Source organism: Phasianus colchicus, chromosome 17 (genome assembly GCF_987193195.1).
Source record: "Phasianus colchicus chromosome 17, bPhaCol1.hap1.1, whole genome shotgun sequence".
Taxonomy (NCBI): domain Eukaryota; kingdom Metazoa; phylum Chordata; class Aves; order Galliformes; family Phasianidae; genus Phasianus; species Phasianus colchicus.
Genome location: NC_143452.1, coordinates 9,706,808 through 9,721,948, shown reverse-complemented (window position 1 = coordinate 9,721,948; position 15,141 = coordinate 9,706,808). Strand labels below are relative to the sequence as shown.

General features: G+C 55.7%; 1 protein-coding gene across 4 annotated transcripts; it reads right to left on the bottom strand.

The window, feature by feature from the left end:
- Positions 1–1,429: 1,429 nt before the first annotated feature.
- On the bottom strand, positions 1,430–11,132 carry SAMD10 (sterile alpha motif domain containing 10). 4 transcript variants are annotated; one of them, XM_031591321.2, is made up of 5 exons: positions 8,369–8,567; positions 6,535–6,725; positions 4,452–4,620; positions 3,080–3,220; positions 1,430–2,763 (listed from the first exon to the last, which is right to left on the bottom strand). In XM_031591321.2, exons 1-5 carry the CDS (start codon positions 8,436–8,438, stop codon positions 2,699–2,701), a joined length of 636 nt encoding a protein of 211 aa, XP_031447181.2. In that variant the 5' UTR covers positions 8,439–8,567; the 3' UTR covers positions 1,430–2,698. The 4 variants fall into 4 exon arrangements, with proteins under 4 accessions (XP_031447181.2, XP_090008112.1, XP_090008110.1 ...); XM_090151986.1 differs by lacking the exon at positions 8,369–8,567 and adding an exon at positions 11,016–11,132 and having other exon boundaries at positions 1,431–2,763; XM_090151984.1 differs by having other exon boundaries at positions 1,432–2,806; positions 8,369–8,569.
- Between the last annotated feature and the right edge of the window lie 4,009 nt (positions 11,133–15,141).

Sequence of the window (15,141 nt, the reverse complement as noted above, 5' to 3'; positions counted from 1 at the left end):
GGGATGGGAACCAGGACTCGGGGATGGGGATCTGTTGTGACTGATAGCCCAGCAGATACCTGGTGGGAGAACAGGTTCCTGATGAGCTGAGGCACATAACCAGCCAGAGAAGGGCAGCAGATCCCAACTGGCCTCAGTTTGGCCCTTGAGCAGACACTGACATCCAACAGCAAACAGTGTTCCATAGCTGCATGCAGCAGGGATATCTGTGGCTGCGGCTGTAGCCAAGCATGAATGTGAATGCTGGGAGATCGCTTCCTGAATCAGAGAGGCAATCAGCAGCATTTCAGTTCTGAAGATATCTGTATCATCAAGCCAGGCACGGTAATTACTTGGACAAATTAGGCATGCATTTGCTACGTGCAACTGTGTCGGTGTTGACTATTTTTTTTTTTGCTTGCGAAGCCTTGCTGCAATCTGCAAGCAGCCTCCACCACTGGGGAGGGATTGCTGCATTTTTCCTTTTTAAAGCAAGAAAAAGCTGGCCGTTATTTTTTATCCCAATAGCTCTTTGTCCTGCTTATTGCAAACAATATAGCCGAAAGCAAGGAAATAGCTCTGGTTGCAACCCAGCAGGGTCCGGCCCCGGTCCTCTTCGGGTATGGGATGCTGGGACTTAGGACACAGAGGGCATTAGAGGGCGCCAGATGATTGCCCAGAGGCGGACCCGTGCTCCGATGCAGCCTTGGAGAATGCTCAGCTCTCACCAGCTGCACCAGATGCAGAAATAGCAGAGCAGTGGCAGAATGGGGTGTGCAGCCCTGATGTGGGGTTTGCTTTTAGCTTCCATCAACTCAGCGGGTCTCTGGCTGCAGAAGGGGAACTGGAGCATAGCCTGACACAGACGGAGGTGGCACACGAGGCCAGAGCTGGGGTCCCAACGAGGGACCCTCTGACAGCAAAACTGTCCCCAGACCACTTGGGCACAGCACGACAGGAGCCATTCTGCCCCCTCACCTCTCCGGAGCTCTCCCAGAAAATCTCACTTCTAAAGATGCTGCATCCACATCTCCAGCCCTGCCACCATGGTCTGCTCTAGGACACAGCACCTCCTCCTACAGGGACAGCCACCCACTGCCAGCCACCCCACTGCCACCACCCCACTGCCACCCTCTCCCAGTGCCCAGTACCAGGGCTGGAGCGGCAGCATGGTGGGTTTTGATCTGGTGCAGAGATTTCACAGAAGAAGCAATGGGGCCACATTCTGCATGGGGCTTTGCTCTGCATGGGGCTTCGCTCTGCATGACAGCACAGCAAGGAGAAAATCTGCACCCTGAACTGGTTGGGATCAGGCACCACACACTGTGTTTTGCTCCAGCTGGGAGTGCCAGCAGCTCCTGGCTGCTGCAGGAGGGATGGTTTTCTTCCTGCTTGTTTTCTTTCTTTTTCCTAAAATTCAATAAATCCGCTCAGCTTTGTTGCTTCTGAAGTTCTAGTGAGGTGAGAAGAGCCAATTTCACTGCATTTCTAAAAAGGTCAATATCAGCAGAGGAGGAGGAGGAAATTCAGATTTCAGTGTCTGTGGAGGAGGGAAAGGAGCAGTGAACAGCAAACCCCTGGGGCTGTGGGGTCCCTGCAAATGAGTCCCTGAGCAACCCCATGTTTGGAGGGGGGACATCCCCATTCACACACCATAGTGCTCCCACAGGGACAGCAGTGGGATATTCCCTCACCCTGACTCAGTGGCCGAAATCTTTCACTTTGTTTTCTCTAGCTGGGGGGCAGGGAATGAGTAGAATCACAGGACGAGCAGGAGAGCAGCAAATGGAAACAACAGTCTGACTTTATTTGCAGAGCAGGAGGTGGTGTGTGGTGCCACCTGGATGCCTGCTCTGCCACGGCCCTGGGGTATCCCTGGCACCAGTGGCACTGGGGGATGCGACTAGAAATGTCACCTCCTTTCAATCATCAGCTGGGATTTGGGGACGGTGCTGGTATGGATGGCACTGTCACAGCCCCCTGAAGGGTTGGGAGTTTGCAAGAGGGGTAGAGCTCTGCAAAGGGTCTGGACAAAACCCGGGCAGCATTGGGAGGGAATAAATAGAGCCTGGGACCAGAAAGCAGGGATCCAGGCATGTGGATGAGGACAGAGAAAGGACGTGAAGCATCTCCTGTGCAGCATCCCCTGGAACGTGCTGACCCCTGGGCTTCCACTGCTGCTGACTCAGCTCCCTTTTTAATTCACAAAGTGGAATCAGGTGCTGGTGACTGCCCTGCTTTTAATTTCTTTGCCTGGTTGGGTCATCTTATTTGCTGCCGATAACGTTATCTCCTAGGACACTGGAAGACAGCCCAGTTCGAAGGGAGAACGAAGCCCCAAGCCATTGACACCAGCAGAACCCGCAGCTCTCCCAGCCACTCCGAGTGCTGGGCACCACTCATGTGCAAAGGCATCAGCATCCCATGTGCAGCTTCTGTTTATCCCACAAATGGCCGTGCTGGAGTTGCCCACACTGCTCAGCCCAGCCCTGCCCGTTGCTGGTTCTTTTTGCAGTCTCTCCCATCAGGCTCAGACGGGCCAAAGTTCACCTGTCCCACTGACTGCTTTGCTAATTTTCCTCCAGCTGGGAACCACGTCTGTTGAAGAAAGCATCCCATCTCTGCCCAGAAATGTATTCATAAAAAAGAAAGAGAGAGAAGAAAGAGAAAAGCCCTGGAGTGGCTCAGGAGCTGTCTCTTCATATTCCAAGCATGCTGCTCAGGTCTCGTATCTGCAGTGCACAGTCCATCCCAGAGCTGCTCGGTTCACAGTGTTGGTACAATCTGCCAAACAGACGGATCAGCTAGGAGACATTTCCGAAAGATGCTGGAACAAGGAGGGAAGAGGAAGGAATGAACAGCCTGCAGTGTTGGAGCCTTCCTGGGAGAATCCCACCCTTCCAGTGCACCTTGCCACCAACAGACTTTGTGCTGCATACCACAACCCATCCCTGTGCACAACAGCCTGTACCCCACAACCCATCCCCCAGCAGCACAGCCCGTGCACAGCTCATCATGCTCCAGCTCACACACACTCACTTCTCTCCTTATCCTCACAGCTGCAATCTCCCCATGGTTCCCCTCCCTGTCCCAATCCTACCTTGGCTGAGCAGCTGCAGGTTCCGGACCTCCTCGCGCACCTGGAGCTGCAGGACCTGCTGCAGCACCTCCTGCCGCTGCGCCTCGTGGGCGATGCCCATACGCTGCAGCTTCTCCCCATTGAGCCTCAGCAGAGCCCGACCTGCAAGCACAGCAAGGCTCAGCAGCTGCCCAGTGGCCATGGGCACCACGGGGACATAGGGAATGTGTGGTTGGGGACACTGTCAATGTGAAAATCAGCTGGGGTGCGTGTCCATGTAATGGGAACAAGGGAGAGAAAAAGAACCAAACCAAATCCTAAGATAGGGTAGGATAGGACAGGACAGGACAGGACAGGACAGGACAGGATAGGATGGGATGGGATGGGATGGGATGAATAAGGTAGAATTATAAAGTAGGAATGGAACGGAATGGAACGGAACAGAATAGAATAGAATAGAATAGAGACTAGGGTAGGATAGGATGGGATGGCACAGGGTAGGATAGAATAAGAAAATAGAATGGAACAGAGAAAATGGAAAAAAACAAAGGGAAGGGAACAGAAGGGAAGGGAAGAAGAAGGGGAGGGAAAGAGGAAGGTGAAAGGGAAAGGAAAGGAGAAGGGCAGGGCAGGGCAGGAGAAGGGCAGGGCAGGGCAGGGCAGGGCAGGGCAGGGCAGGGCAGAGCAGAATAGAATAGAATAGAATAGAATAGAATAGAATAGAATAGAATAGAATAGAATAGAATAGAATAGAATAGAATAGAATAGAATAGAATAGAATAGAATAGAAGCCTGCCCCTGGCCTCTTGCATTTGGAGGTCATGGGGCAGCAGGCTGAGGTGCCAGCATCAGGACCAGTGCTGGCCCCAGCAATCACGTTCCCTGTCCCTGCAGGCAGGAGCTTTCCATTTCTCCATTCTCCACTCCACCTCCCGGATCAGGACCATTCTCCTGACCCCACGTGGGCTGATGGATGGGGGAAACAGGGCACCCATCAAAACCCATTAGTGCCGCTGCCACCATCCAGCCACTCTCCTCCAGTCCAGGGGCTATTAAACAAGGCATTCACAACCAGCTTTTGTCCTTGTTCCCCAGCTAATGCTTCCTTTATTTCTCATGAGAGGGCTCGCTGAGCTCCTGCATTAGAGCTTTGCATTCCTCAAGGGCACAGGGCTGCGCATAGAGCTGCCCCACTCCAGTGAGCCCATCCCTGGTCCCAGAAAAAAGGGGACACTGAGGGTCAGGGAGGATGATGTTGCAGCTCTGTGCACTGCACTTTACACTCCATGGGTGCTGGTCAGCTCTGAGCTCTGCCCAGGCATGGACTTGTCGTAATGGGACTGAAGCAGTGCTTTATGCAATGAGCACAAGGCACTGGGGGTAGCAGCAGTACCTGTGATGGCATGGTGGGAGAACGCTTCGACGTAGATGAGATAGTTGTGTGGGCAGTGCTTCTTCAGCCATTTGCACACATCCTGCTGGCTCCACAGCACCACTGGCTTGGTAAGGCTGCCCAGCGTTGGGCTGGTGTGGTAGATGCCATAGTGATCGCAGCCACGGCCCTACAAGGGAGATGGGAAGTGTCAGTGGGGCTCAGCACTATGAGGAGCAAACTCCTGCGATGGGTCCTGCCCCATCTGCCCAGAGATGATTCCTTCAGAGGGAGAAGGCCCAGCTCACCACGCACCTTCCAGCCCAGTGGAGCACTGCAAGGGAGCAGGACCACCCCTGGGGACATCACCTGGGTCCTGTGGGCTCTGCGCTGGTGGCAGATGGGGGGACCTGAGTCCTGATGTGAGGGACAGGGAACAGTGTGTGGTGACACTGAATGCACAGCAGTGTATGGAGCCAGGCAGCTCCCTCTGTGCTGCAATGGCAGGGGGTTGGATTCCCAGAGTCCCTCCTGGCAAACTCCTCTCCCTTGTCTTGGACAGTAAGGGGATGAGGTAGGCATCTGCTGGCATCAGAAAGGTCGACAGTGCTTGGACTGCAGTGTGCCAGCACCGACCTCTGTGTGTGAACATTGGCTAATTAAGCATGCCTAATAGAGGAGTAGAGATAATTAGTGCAACAGGGTCTCCAGACATCCTGCGGTTATTGAAATGAATGGCACATCCCTGAGTGATGTCAAATGAGAGGAAATGGAGGGTGGAGGGGTCAGAGATACTCCAGCGAGTTGCAGGGTTGGGAGCAATGCTGCATCCTCCTGCCATGCTGCATCCTCCTGCCATGCTGCATCCTTCTGCCATGCTGCATCCTCCTGCCATGCTGCATCCTTCTGCCATGCTGCACCCCCCTGCCACGCTGCACCCCTGCACCCTGCTTCTGCTCCTGGGTTCTGGCTCTGGTTTCACTGCCATGCAGCAGTAAGCAGTGCAGGGGCTGAGCCTGCTGCTGCTGTGTGCTCTCTTCATACCATCACGCACAGAGATGACGGTGAGCTCCCAGCAGCTATTACCCAACTAACCTCAGGGGCACTGGGGAAGAGGAGACTGACAACCCGCAATTTCCCCAGCCAGAAACGTGCTCGAATCCTCTTGCTTTTTGAGCTCCATTTCACAAATGGGGGCTATATCCGCGCTCCAGGTTCCTGTGCTGCAGGTACCCCTGCACATAGCAGCCCTATGCCCTGGGTGCAGGCACTCAGTGGGAGCAGCAGGACGTGGGGATGGCTGTAATGGATGCTGGGCTGCTTTTCCAGGCGGCTGAGCTGCGCTGTCTCTCTGATGAACTCTCAGCCGTGAACGGAGGCGAGCAGGCAGCAGCAATGCCCAGAAGTGGGGGTTGGAAGGGGGAAGCCCACACAGCAGTGTGAGGACCCAAAGCAAGCAATTGGAGTCACTTCCACTCCCCGGGCTGTTTTCCCTTGTTTGTGGCACAATTAGAAGCTTTCTCACTCCCAAACCCCACTGAAAGGCACGGGGAGGCACAGCTGTTGCCTGGGGAGTGGCTCCACTCTGTGCTGCTTGGCCATTGGGAGTGAAGGGGACATGGAGGTGGTGGGGACCGAAGGGCTCCAGCAATGCCCTGAGCTCTCAGGCACCATGAGCACAGTAGCCAGGTTCTGCTGCTCCCTCAACATCCTGGGTTAACAGGGCACCAAAAGCTACAATGATTTTGATGCTCGGGGTTACAGAGCACCAAAGATCTGTTCCACTTCTCCTCATGGCAGCACAGAGCACGGCAGCAGTGGGGTGGCCGGAAACCTTGGCCTCACTGCTTCATTGCTGCACATGAGTGCCATAAAGTTCCCAGTTTTAGCCAAGTTCCGACCATTTCCCTCCTAAGAGACATAACAAAGTCCTCTGTTCTTTTAAGGCATTACAAGGAATTCGGTTCTGGCGCATCTCTTGCAAAACGGTGCCAACTTCCAGCTCTGAGCAGGGAGGAGTTACAATGCAAAGCTCACCCTGCAAAGCCCAGAACCACAAAACCCAGCAGTGAAAAAAAATCCCGACCCTGGAACTGAGCAATACCTGAGAGCCCTCTGTGCCCGGCTGCCGCAGGAGTTTGATGGCACGGCTGCCCTCGCCGCGCTGGCTGCGCCCGTCGTGCCAGGTGAGGCTGGTGCCGGGGCTGCGCTGCAGGCGGTAGCTGAGGTTCTCAGCTGACACCGTGTGCTCCAGGAGGCTGCGGCAGAAGCTGAAGTGAGCGGCGGCGGCAGCGGCTGCAGAAGGAAAGAGGGTGAGAGGTGTCTGCCCTGCACCCGGGACCCCCAAAAATGCCCCTTTTAGCTCCAAGCTGCCCAGCCGTATCCTCTCCCTTTCCATCAGCCTCTTTCTGATGGAAACTCTTTTCTGATGCAGTCGGCTAGATTCCAGAGACCAGGTGGAGTAAAGCTGTTCCCATGGGGTTGGAGAAGAAGACCTGTGGCACACCAATGGGTGCAGGTTGGCCTGGGGCATGCAGCACCCCAACGTGCTCACCTTTGCAGCGACCATGGCCAGATTCAGTCCCTTGCCCTTACCTCTGTAAGTTCAGCTCATCGCACTCTGTTTGACTGCACTGCAATGAAGATGCAAAGCTCTCCTGCAGGCCAAAGGGGATTAGATGTTGCTGGGAGTGTGTGGGTAGAAGACGGTTCGGGATGAGCAGCGCTGATCTGCAGCAGCATCCCCATCTCACCTGCCCCCAAACACCCCTTAAAGCAGAGCAGGAAAGCACCAGTAGCTGAGAATAACACAAGGCTGGGAGGGCTGGAGGGGATCCGCTGCTGCTCGGCCCCAGTGGGTGCAGAGGGGAGAAGGTTTCACCTCTCCCACACACCTTTATGCAAGGGGAAGGTGGGATGTAAATGCTGCCTGTGCAATTTATAGCCAGGACAGAAATAAATGTGTCTGAAGGCTGGATGTGTTGGATCCTGTAGGAAATGGGAAGTGAAAAGCGGAATGTCAGAGTTGGCTCCATGAGTGCTGCTCCAGCTTTGGATCAGCCTCCCAAGCCCTCTCTCGTGGGGCCAGAAAAGGGGATGGTTGGGTATGAGCTGAACAAAACCATGAGCACCTGTGCTGGGAGAGCAGCAGCTCCATGTCCCAGCAATGTGGACAGCACATGCCATGCCATGCCCTCTCCTGGCCTCCCAGTTTCAAAACCCATCTTTGGGAAACAGCAGCCTGACCCTAAAACTTTGCTCTTGCTCAGGTTTGTTTGGAAAACAAGGTCTTGCCCTGGGAGCAGCGGGTTTGCAGAAAATAAATGGATTGGAGGTGCACAGAGATGCTCTGTGCCCAGGGATGGAGCTGTGCCAGGGCTGTCCCTGTGGAAAGGGTCTGCCACCATGGGGACCTTTAGCCAGAGATGACCACAGAGCGCCCAGTGCCATCATTGTGGCTCGCGGAGCAGCAGGACATGGGTATCTCTGCTCCTCTTGCAGTACAGCTCAAGGCAAAGCAGGAAAGCCAGTGAGAGCAGATGGGAGAGAGGGGGGAAGCAATGGGAGAAATGAGCCCGGAACAGCAGTGAGCAGGGAGAGCTGGGGTTCTGATCTGTGCTGGGGGCACCTTGCAGCCCTCCGCTCCCACATCCCAGCCCCGGGTACCCCAGGTGCCCACCATAGGCACTGAAGGAGTGCTGAGCCAGAACTCCCATCCCCTCCATCCTTTCCATGTGGCTTCACCATGGCGCAGGGCAGAGCTGCTGCCTGCGTGGATGGCGTGCCAGAGCCACGGACCATCTACAGAGCAAAGGGGGAACGGAGGAAAATCTTCTCCTCTCATCCCCATTCCAGCAGCACATCCCTCTCTCCCAAACCAAACGAGCTTCCCCACCCCTTCCGGATGCCGCACCGCCCCCCAGCCCGGGCCCTCTCACCTGGCTCAGGTGCGCCCTGCGAGCCGCGGATGCTGGCGACGCAGCAGAGGGACGGGCGGCCCTGCTGCATCCCGGCGGGAGGAGGGATGCGCGCGAGCGCTCGGCACCGGCTGTCACCAGCGCCGCTCCATCCCTTCCTCCCCTCATGCCTCTTCCACACCTGACTGCCTCCGCTGATTGCCTCCGTCCTTCTGCCAATAAACGGCGGCCGCACGCTCGCCCCGCATCCGGGAGCTCCGGGCTGAGCAGCCCCCTCCAGCCTCACACGGGGGGGCACAAACCTGCCGGTCCCCTGCCCAGCATCCCACCGAGCCGCAGCCGGGCGAGGCGGCAGCCCGAGGGCCTTAATCCGACCCGCGCCGTTGGATTTGGAGAGAAGCTCCGTGCTCTCCCCGCGTGCTCCCGGCTAATCCGGTGGCGGGGCCGGGGGGGGGCTCGGCCAGCTGGCACCGAGTGAGCAGCAGTTGGGCATCAAAGCACACCATGGCCAGGAAAAGCCTTGGCAAAGCCAGGCATGGCCTTAGGACCCTGCTTAGGATGCGCAGCTCCTCTGCTCCCATTGGGCACAGGGGGTTTTCCGAATTCCCCCCAGGCCTGTGGGCCCTGCTCCATGGAATGGGTGCCTGCAGCCTTGGGAATTGCTGCTGGCTCCTTTTCCCTCGGTTGGCTTTCATGCATTTTGGGCACTCCTCCAGCTGTGTGGGGCAGGCAAGAAGCACAGAGGCCGTGCTGCTGTGTGGCTGTGCCTTCCCCTCACCCTGCACATGGTCTGTCCGTATTTTTCCCCCTCTGGACACTTTTAGGGCTGGCTGCAAAGTGCTGCAGGAGCTCAGTGCAGCAGCAGCACCACTGGAGGGGGAGATATATGGGAACCTCCTGGAATGTGGCACTGAGACAGAAAGCTGAGGATGGGATGTCTGAATGCCAGTGCATCCTTGGGCAGTGGAATCATACCTTCTGCAAATGCACTTTGTGCCTGCACACACGTGTTGTGCTTCCCCAGGGAATGCAGTTGCAAGCAGCCCAAGTTCATGTGTTAATGGTGCAAGGAGCATGGCACAGAGGTGTGAGGAGCAGCTTGCTCTGTGCCCCTGATGCCATCAATGTCCCCCATTCCTGCCCTGCTGCAGGGACGCATTTGCCATGGAGAGTGGAGGGGCTCCCAGGGGTGACATGCAGCAGCAGTCCCTGGGAGATATTTGCTTTGCAGGGAACAAACCCCACATCGGTGTGCTTGGTGTCTCCAAGGGGAAGAGGCATTTAGCACCAAATGGTGCGAGAGATTTTCCTGCAGTCAGAGGGGGATTTGTGGCAGGGATTCACCGGAGTGCTCAGCCTGCTGCTGCTGCTCCTCGAGGTGAGAACAGGGCTGAGAGCTGAGCTCTCCAGGAACCCCTGGGATAGGGGAACTGAGCACAGCTCTACTTGCAGGGCAGCTCTTTGAGAGATTTGTCTCACTTTCAGCACTGTCTACATGAGCCACAAACCTGCCTGGCATTGCCATTGTCCCAGGCTCCTCCATCCCTTCCCTGCGGCTTCACCACCATGCAGGGCAGAGCTGCTGCTGGCATGGAGCCCTGGAGCCAGGGGGCACAGCGATGCTCTCTGAGACCCCCATGGTATACAGTGCTGGAAGCTGGACTTGTGCAATGTCCTACAAGCCTGGTCCTGCCCTGAGACATTCCCAAATTCCTGCTGTCCCTGAGCAGGACAGGATCAAACCCAAAGCAGAGCAATGACCCTATGGAGCTCACACTTTCCAGGTCACCCCTAGGGCATACCTGGCTCAGTCCCTTGCTGCAGTTAGCACCATCCCATCATTTTCCTCATAATTCCCTGCTTGTGAAGGTGAAAGCCTGAGCCCCTCACATGGCTGGGGACGGAGCCAAGTGGGAAGGGAGGAGGAAGGGAACAAAAGGCAATGTCCTTCCCATGCTGTATGTGTCTTTGTGGGTGTCTGGGCTGCTGAGGCCATGGACACTGCCAAGGGGTCCCTGATCATCTTGGGGCAGGGATGTGAGAAAGGCAGGATCTCCTGGTAGGAGCCCACCAGCACAGACACACCACATGCAGAAAGCCCATTCCATGTCCCCGAGCTCTTCCCAGATGTCCCACCCTGCTCAGTACCTTGCTCCTGCCCTTGCACCCCGTTTCTCCAGCCCAATAGTCCATTTCATTGGTATCCCCCAAACTGGAGATGAAAATAGGTATGGACAGACAGACACCCACATTCCCAGGATGGAGGGGGCTGCGTATGAGAATGAAGGTGCAGACCCCCAGGATGGAGGAGACAGCACGTGGGGATGGAGGACAAATCCTGGGGATAGAGGGCAGACCCGTGAGATGGAGAGGACACTGCAGGGGGCGATGGAAAGCAGCCCCCGGGATGGGAGATGGACCCTGGGATGGAGGGGCAGAGCTTCAGGGATGGAGGGGGCAAACAGCATGAATGGAGGGAACGGAGCCCAGGGACAGAGGGAACGTTCCACCAAGGATGGAGGACGTACATAGGGATGGAGGGTGGAGCTGAGGACAGGAGGGTGATGGAGGCAGCCCCCAGGACGGATATACAACCCCCGCATTTCGGGTAGGAGGACCTGACCCCCGCGGTGCACCTGAGCCCACCCTCTCCCCCCACCGCCGCTACCTTCCATGTCCTTGGCTTCTCCGCAGCTCATCCTCCGCTCGGAAGGGGCCGCGCTCCGGCGGGGACGGAGCCCCCGCGCCCCCCAGCGCCGCCGCCGGCACCGGGAGCTCCGGGCCCGCCCCGCCCCGGTGCCCGCGCCGGGGGCGGTGCCGCTCTCCGCCACCCCCGGGCGCTCCGCCCGCCGCTCCGCTCCGCGCCGCCCCGCCGCCAGCACGGTGCTGCCCGGTCCTGGTGCTGCCCGATCCCCGGTGATATCTGCCCGGTGATGCGCTGTCTCCGGTGATGCTCGGTCTCTGGTGCTATCCGCTCACTGATGCCCAATCCCTGGTCCCACCCAATCGCCGGTGTTGCTCAGCTCCTGATGAGCCCAATTCTCGGTGATGCCCGATTCCCAGTGCTGCCTGCTGTTTGGTGATGCCTAGTCCCTGCTGCTGTGCACTCGGTAATGACCCAAGCCATGGTGACAAGCCCAATACCTGGTGACACCTGGTTCCCAATGATGCCCAACCTCCAGTGATGCCCAATTCCCAGTGATACCCAATTCCCAGCCATGCCCAGTCCCTGATCCCCAGTGATACCCAATTCCCAATGATCCCTGCTCCCTACTGATGCCCAATGCCCCAGTGATACCTTCCTTACCTCCCACCCCCTGCTCCAGACTCAGCCCCTACCTCCTCCAGGCACACACTCCCAGCTGCCTCCAGCCCATTCCAGCCAAGCACTGGGCTTGGGGACACATGGGTTCGTTGTTGGATGGGGACTGGGACCCAGCTGTGTATCCAGGATGGAGGCAAGCAGGTGTCTGTGCCATGATGTATTGCTGGGAGCACAACACCTTTGCAAAGCACTTCCTGTCACAGACCCATCCCAGCACTGAGCAATGCTCTGCCCTTGTTTTAAGATCAGAAAAACTCATGTTTGTGGAATGCTGGCTCCAAAATCACACCCTGTCCTCAGCAGAGAGTTCCAGGAGCTGAGAGCACAGCAGGTGTGCCGCGCTGTCACTGAGCTGGAATGAGACTGTGCACAAAAACTAACACTGCTACAACAGCAAAGCAGTTCGTGTTTGGGTGGCACAGGCTCATTTCTGCACACAGCACTTGTAAAAAAAAAAAACCCACAAGATTTTGCAAAATGTTGTAAAAAAATTGCAAAAGTTTGGATGCTCACGCAGGAGCTGCTCCGGATGGGGCTCAGCTCACACATCCCTCTGCACGATGTGGGTGCAGCCCTTCCTGCTCAGCTTGCCCCTCTTAAAGCAGAGCACACAGCACAGCACTGAGCTGACACCACACCACCTCCCAGGCCTTGCTATTGGCATCCCTTTTATTACCTCTGCAAGAGAGAAGCTCAGGCAGTATTGTTTATCACAGGCATCCGACTCCTTCAAATACCCAGCGAGCTATTTTCCATTACTCCAAAATTTCCAGTTCTCCTTCAGTCTCTGTCTGCACACAGAGCTTTGGAGCCCGGGCAGAAATCTTCAGAGAGCAGAACGTGTGTGCAGGGCCCTTGGCAGGGAAAGGCAAACGGTGCCTGAAAAATGTGTGCAGATTGCGCCAAGCTGTTATTAGAAATAAGCACTGCTCCCAGCCATTGCTTTGCCTGGTTTTTCAGTGGTAATTGCACATCTCCAAGAAAGGTTTAATGTGTGAGGAGGAAAGAATTTTGCTCCTCCTCATTGCTTGCAAACAGGTCGGTGCAGATCTGCTGTCCCTATGGTGTGTGGCAATGCTGTGGGAACCACCGAGCTGTGGTTCCTCTGTTTTCAGAATAAAACTGTCCTGAGGAGCTGCAAAGCCTCTGGGTTATCGCCCTGGTCCTGCTGTGGCTGAGCATCCCCCAGTATTTCTGCAGTACCCTGGAGACCACATGCACACACCCATGGAGAAGGATGAACCCACGGATGGGCACTTCTCCAATGTCTCAACTTGGATGAAAAAGACATGAGAACTTAGGAAATTTTTGGTTTCCCTTTGGGTCTCTCGGTGCATGGCTGAGAGCTCTCTGCAGCCCAAGAAAACAGAAAAAATGGGGGGAAAGCTGTATGTGGAGCCCAAACCCAGAGCATGGCTTGGGGAGGGCAAAGTTGGTGCTCTGTGCCCTGCACCCATTCCCATGCCCATTTCCATCCCATCCCCATCCCTGTGCTCATCCCCTTCCCATCCCCATCCATCCTCATCCCATTCTCATCCCTATCCCTATCCCTATCCCTATCCCTATCCCTATCCCTATCCCTATCCCTATCCCTATCCCTATCCCTATCCCTATCCCTATCCCTATCCCCATCCCCATCCCCATCCCCATCCCCATCCCTATTTCTATCCCTATCCCTACCCCCATCCCCACCCGCCAGCAGCCCCGCGGAAGTGTGCCTGCAGATGGGATGATTCAGCATGCTCCTTATTCAGAGGATGAAGGATGTCATTAAACACCAGCTCTCCTCCTGCTGCAGCCCAGGAAGGATAAGGAAGAGGAGATAAAAAGACTTCAGATGGAAGTTATTTGTCTAAGGAGAAACGTGGCTGATTTCCCTGGTGCTCTGCTCCCTATTGAAAACCCCAAAGCAGCGGGAGGAGGGAGCACCCATCCAGAGGACCACAGCACCCATGGGTAGCATTGGCCACGGGCTCAGGACTGGGGGGGACTTGAGAACATGGGATGCCTTTTACTCAGAGGTTTCTACAGATATATGTAATTGGATTTTCACGCATCACGGTTATTTTCAAGGCAGTGGTAATTATTTGAGAACGCCGTCCTGTTTGCCTCCCTTCTCTCCACGCAGATCTTTTTCCTTTTTAATATTGTTTCCCCAAATGAAACTGTAAATTCACAACTTAATCCAATCAGAGGACACACACAGTGCCATCAGCTGCATGGGCACCGCGAGCCAGCACTGCAATCCACTTGCAGCAATAACAAAAGACTCAAAGCAACATTTTAATTCTTTCCATAAAGAAAAAAAAGATACCTATATATATATATATGTATATATATGTATATATATGTATATATATGTGTATATATATATGTTCTAAGGAGCTGTGCTGGCTGAGGACTTTCCCTCAGCCCAATCTGGTCCCCACCAGGTGGCTGTAGAGCCTGGTGCTGTGTTTGCAGGACCCATGCAGGGATGGAGTGTGAGGGCATGGGGGCATAGCACTGGTCCATATAGGGCTGGGCACTCTGGGGTCCTGTGTCTGTTGCTTCCCCTTTATCTCCATCTCCACCTTCACCTCCATCTCCACCTCCACTCCCCACCTGAACGTGGTTGGAACCTGCAGTGCCCCAAGAGGCATCAATCAGCGAATCCCCAGCCACCTCTTGGCCCAGGATGATGAATACCACGGGCACTGGGGCTTTCAGGCACCTTTACTAAAACCCATAGCACTGCAGACAGGCTGGGGTTGGGCTCCAGCTCTGCAAACTTGTGGGGCATGAGCCCACATCAGCAGGCCCTTTGGGAATCACAGAATCACGGGGCCATTGAGGTTGGAAAAGAGTTCCAAGATCCCCAAACCCAACCCCAACCCACCTCACTGTGCCCACTGTCCCTCAGTGCCACAACTCTGTGTTCCAATCATCTTCTGGGATGGTGACCCCACCACCTCCCCAGGCAGCTGTGCCACTGCATCACTGCTTCTTTCAGAGATTTGTCCCTCTCTCCCAGAGCAGGACTTAGGTCCAGCCCCAGCCAGGTGCCGTTAGCACTGCTCCAAGCTCTGCTCTGAGAACCACAGCAGGATCAGGGGTGGCTGCAGAATGGATGCCAGAGGTCCCATGTCACCACCCTACAGCACATGGGTTTGGTTTGGAGTGGAGCAGCCACTGCAGCCACGTCCTGGGAGCCCCCACACAGCAGTGCATGGGACTAATTAAAACCTGAGAAAGTCTATTTACCCAATGCTGCGTTGATTTTGCTAAGTAGGACATCCTGTCCTCAGAGGATTTCACGACACGGGGCGATAATCAAGTGAGAACAGGCTCTAAAAGTGTTAATTTAGCAGCCGAGCAGGTGGGGATTAAAACCAAGTCCTCTGGTTCAGCCTTTTCTCTCCCTTTCCCATCTGAAATCTGAACAAAATCAGCGACAAACCGGCAACACCTCTGCACAGGGCATTGCACA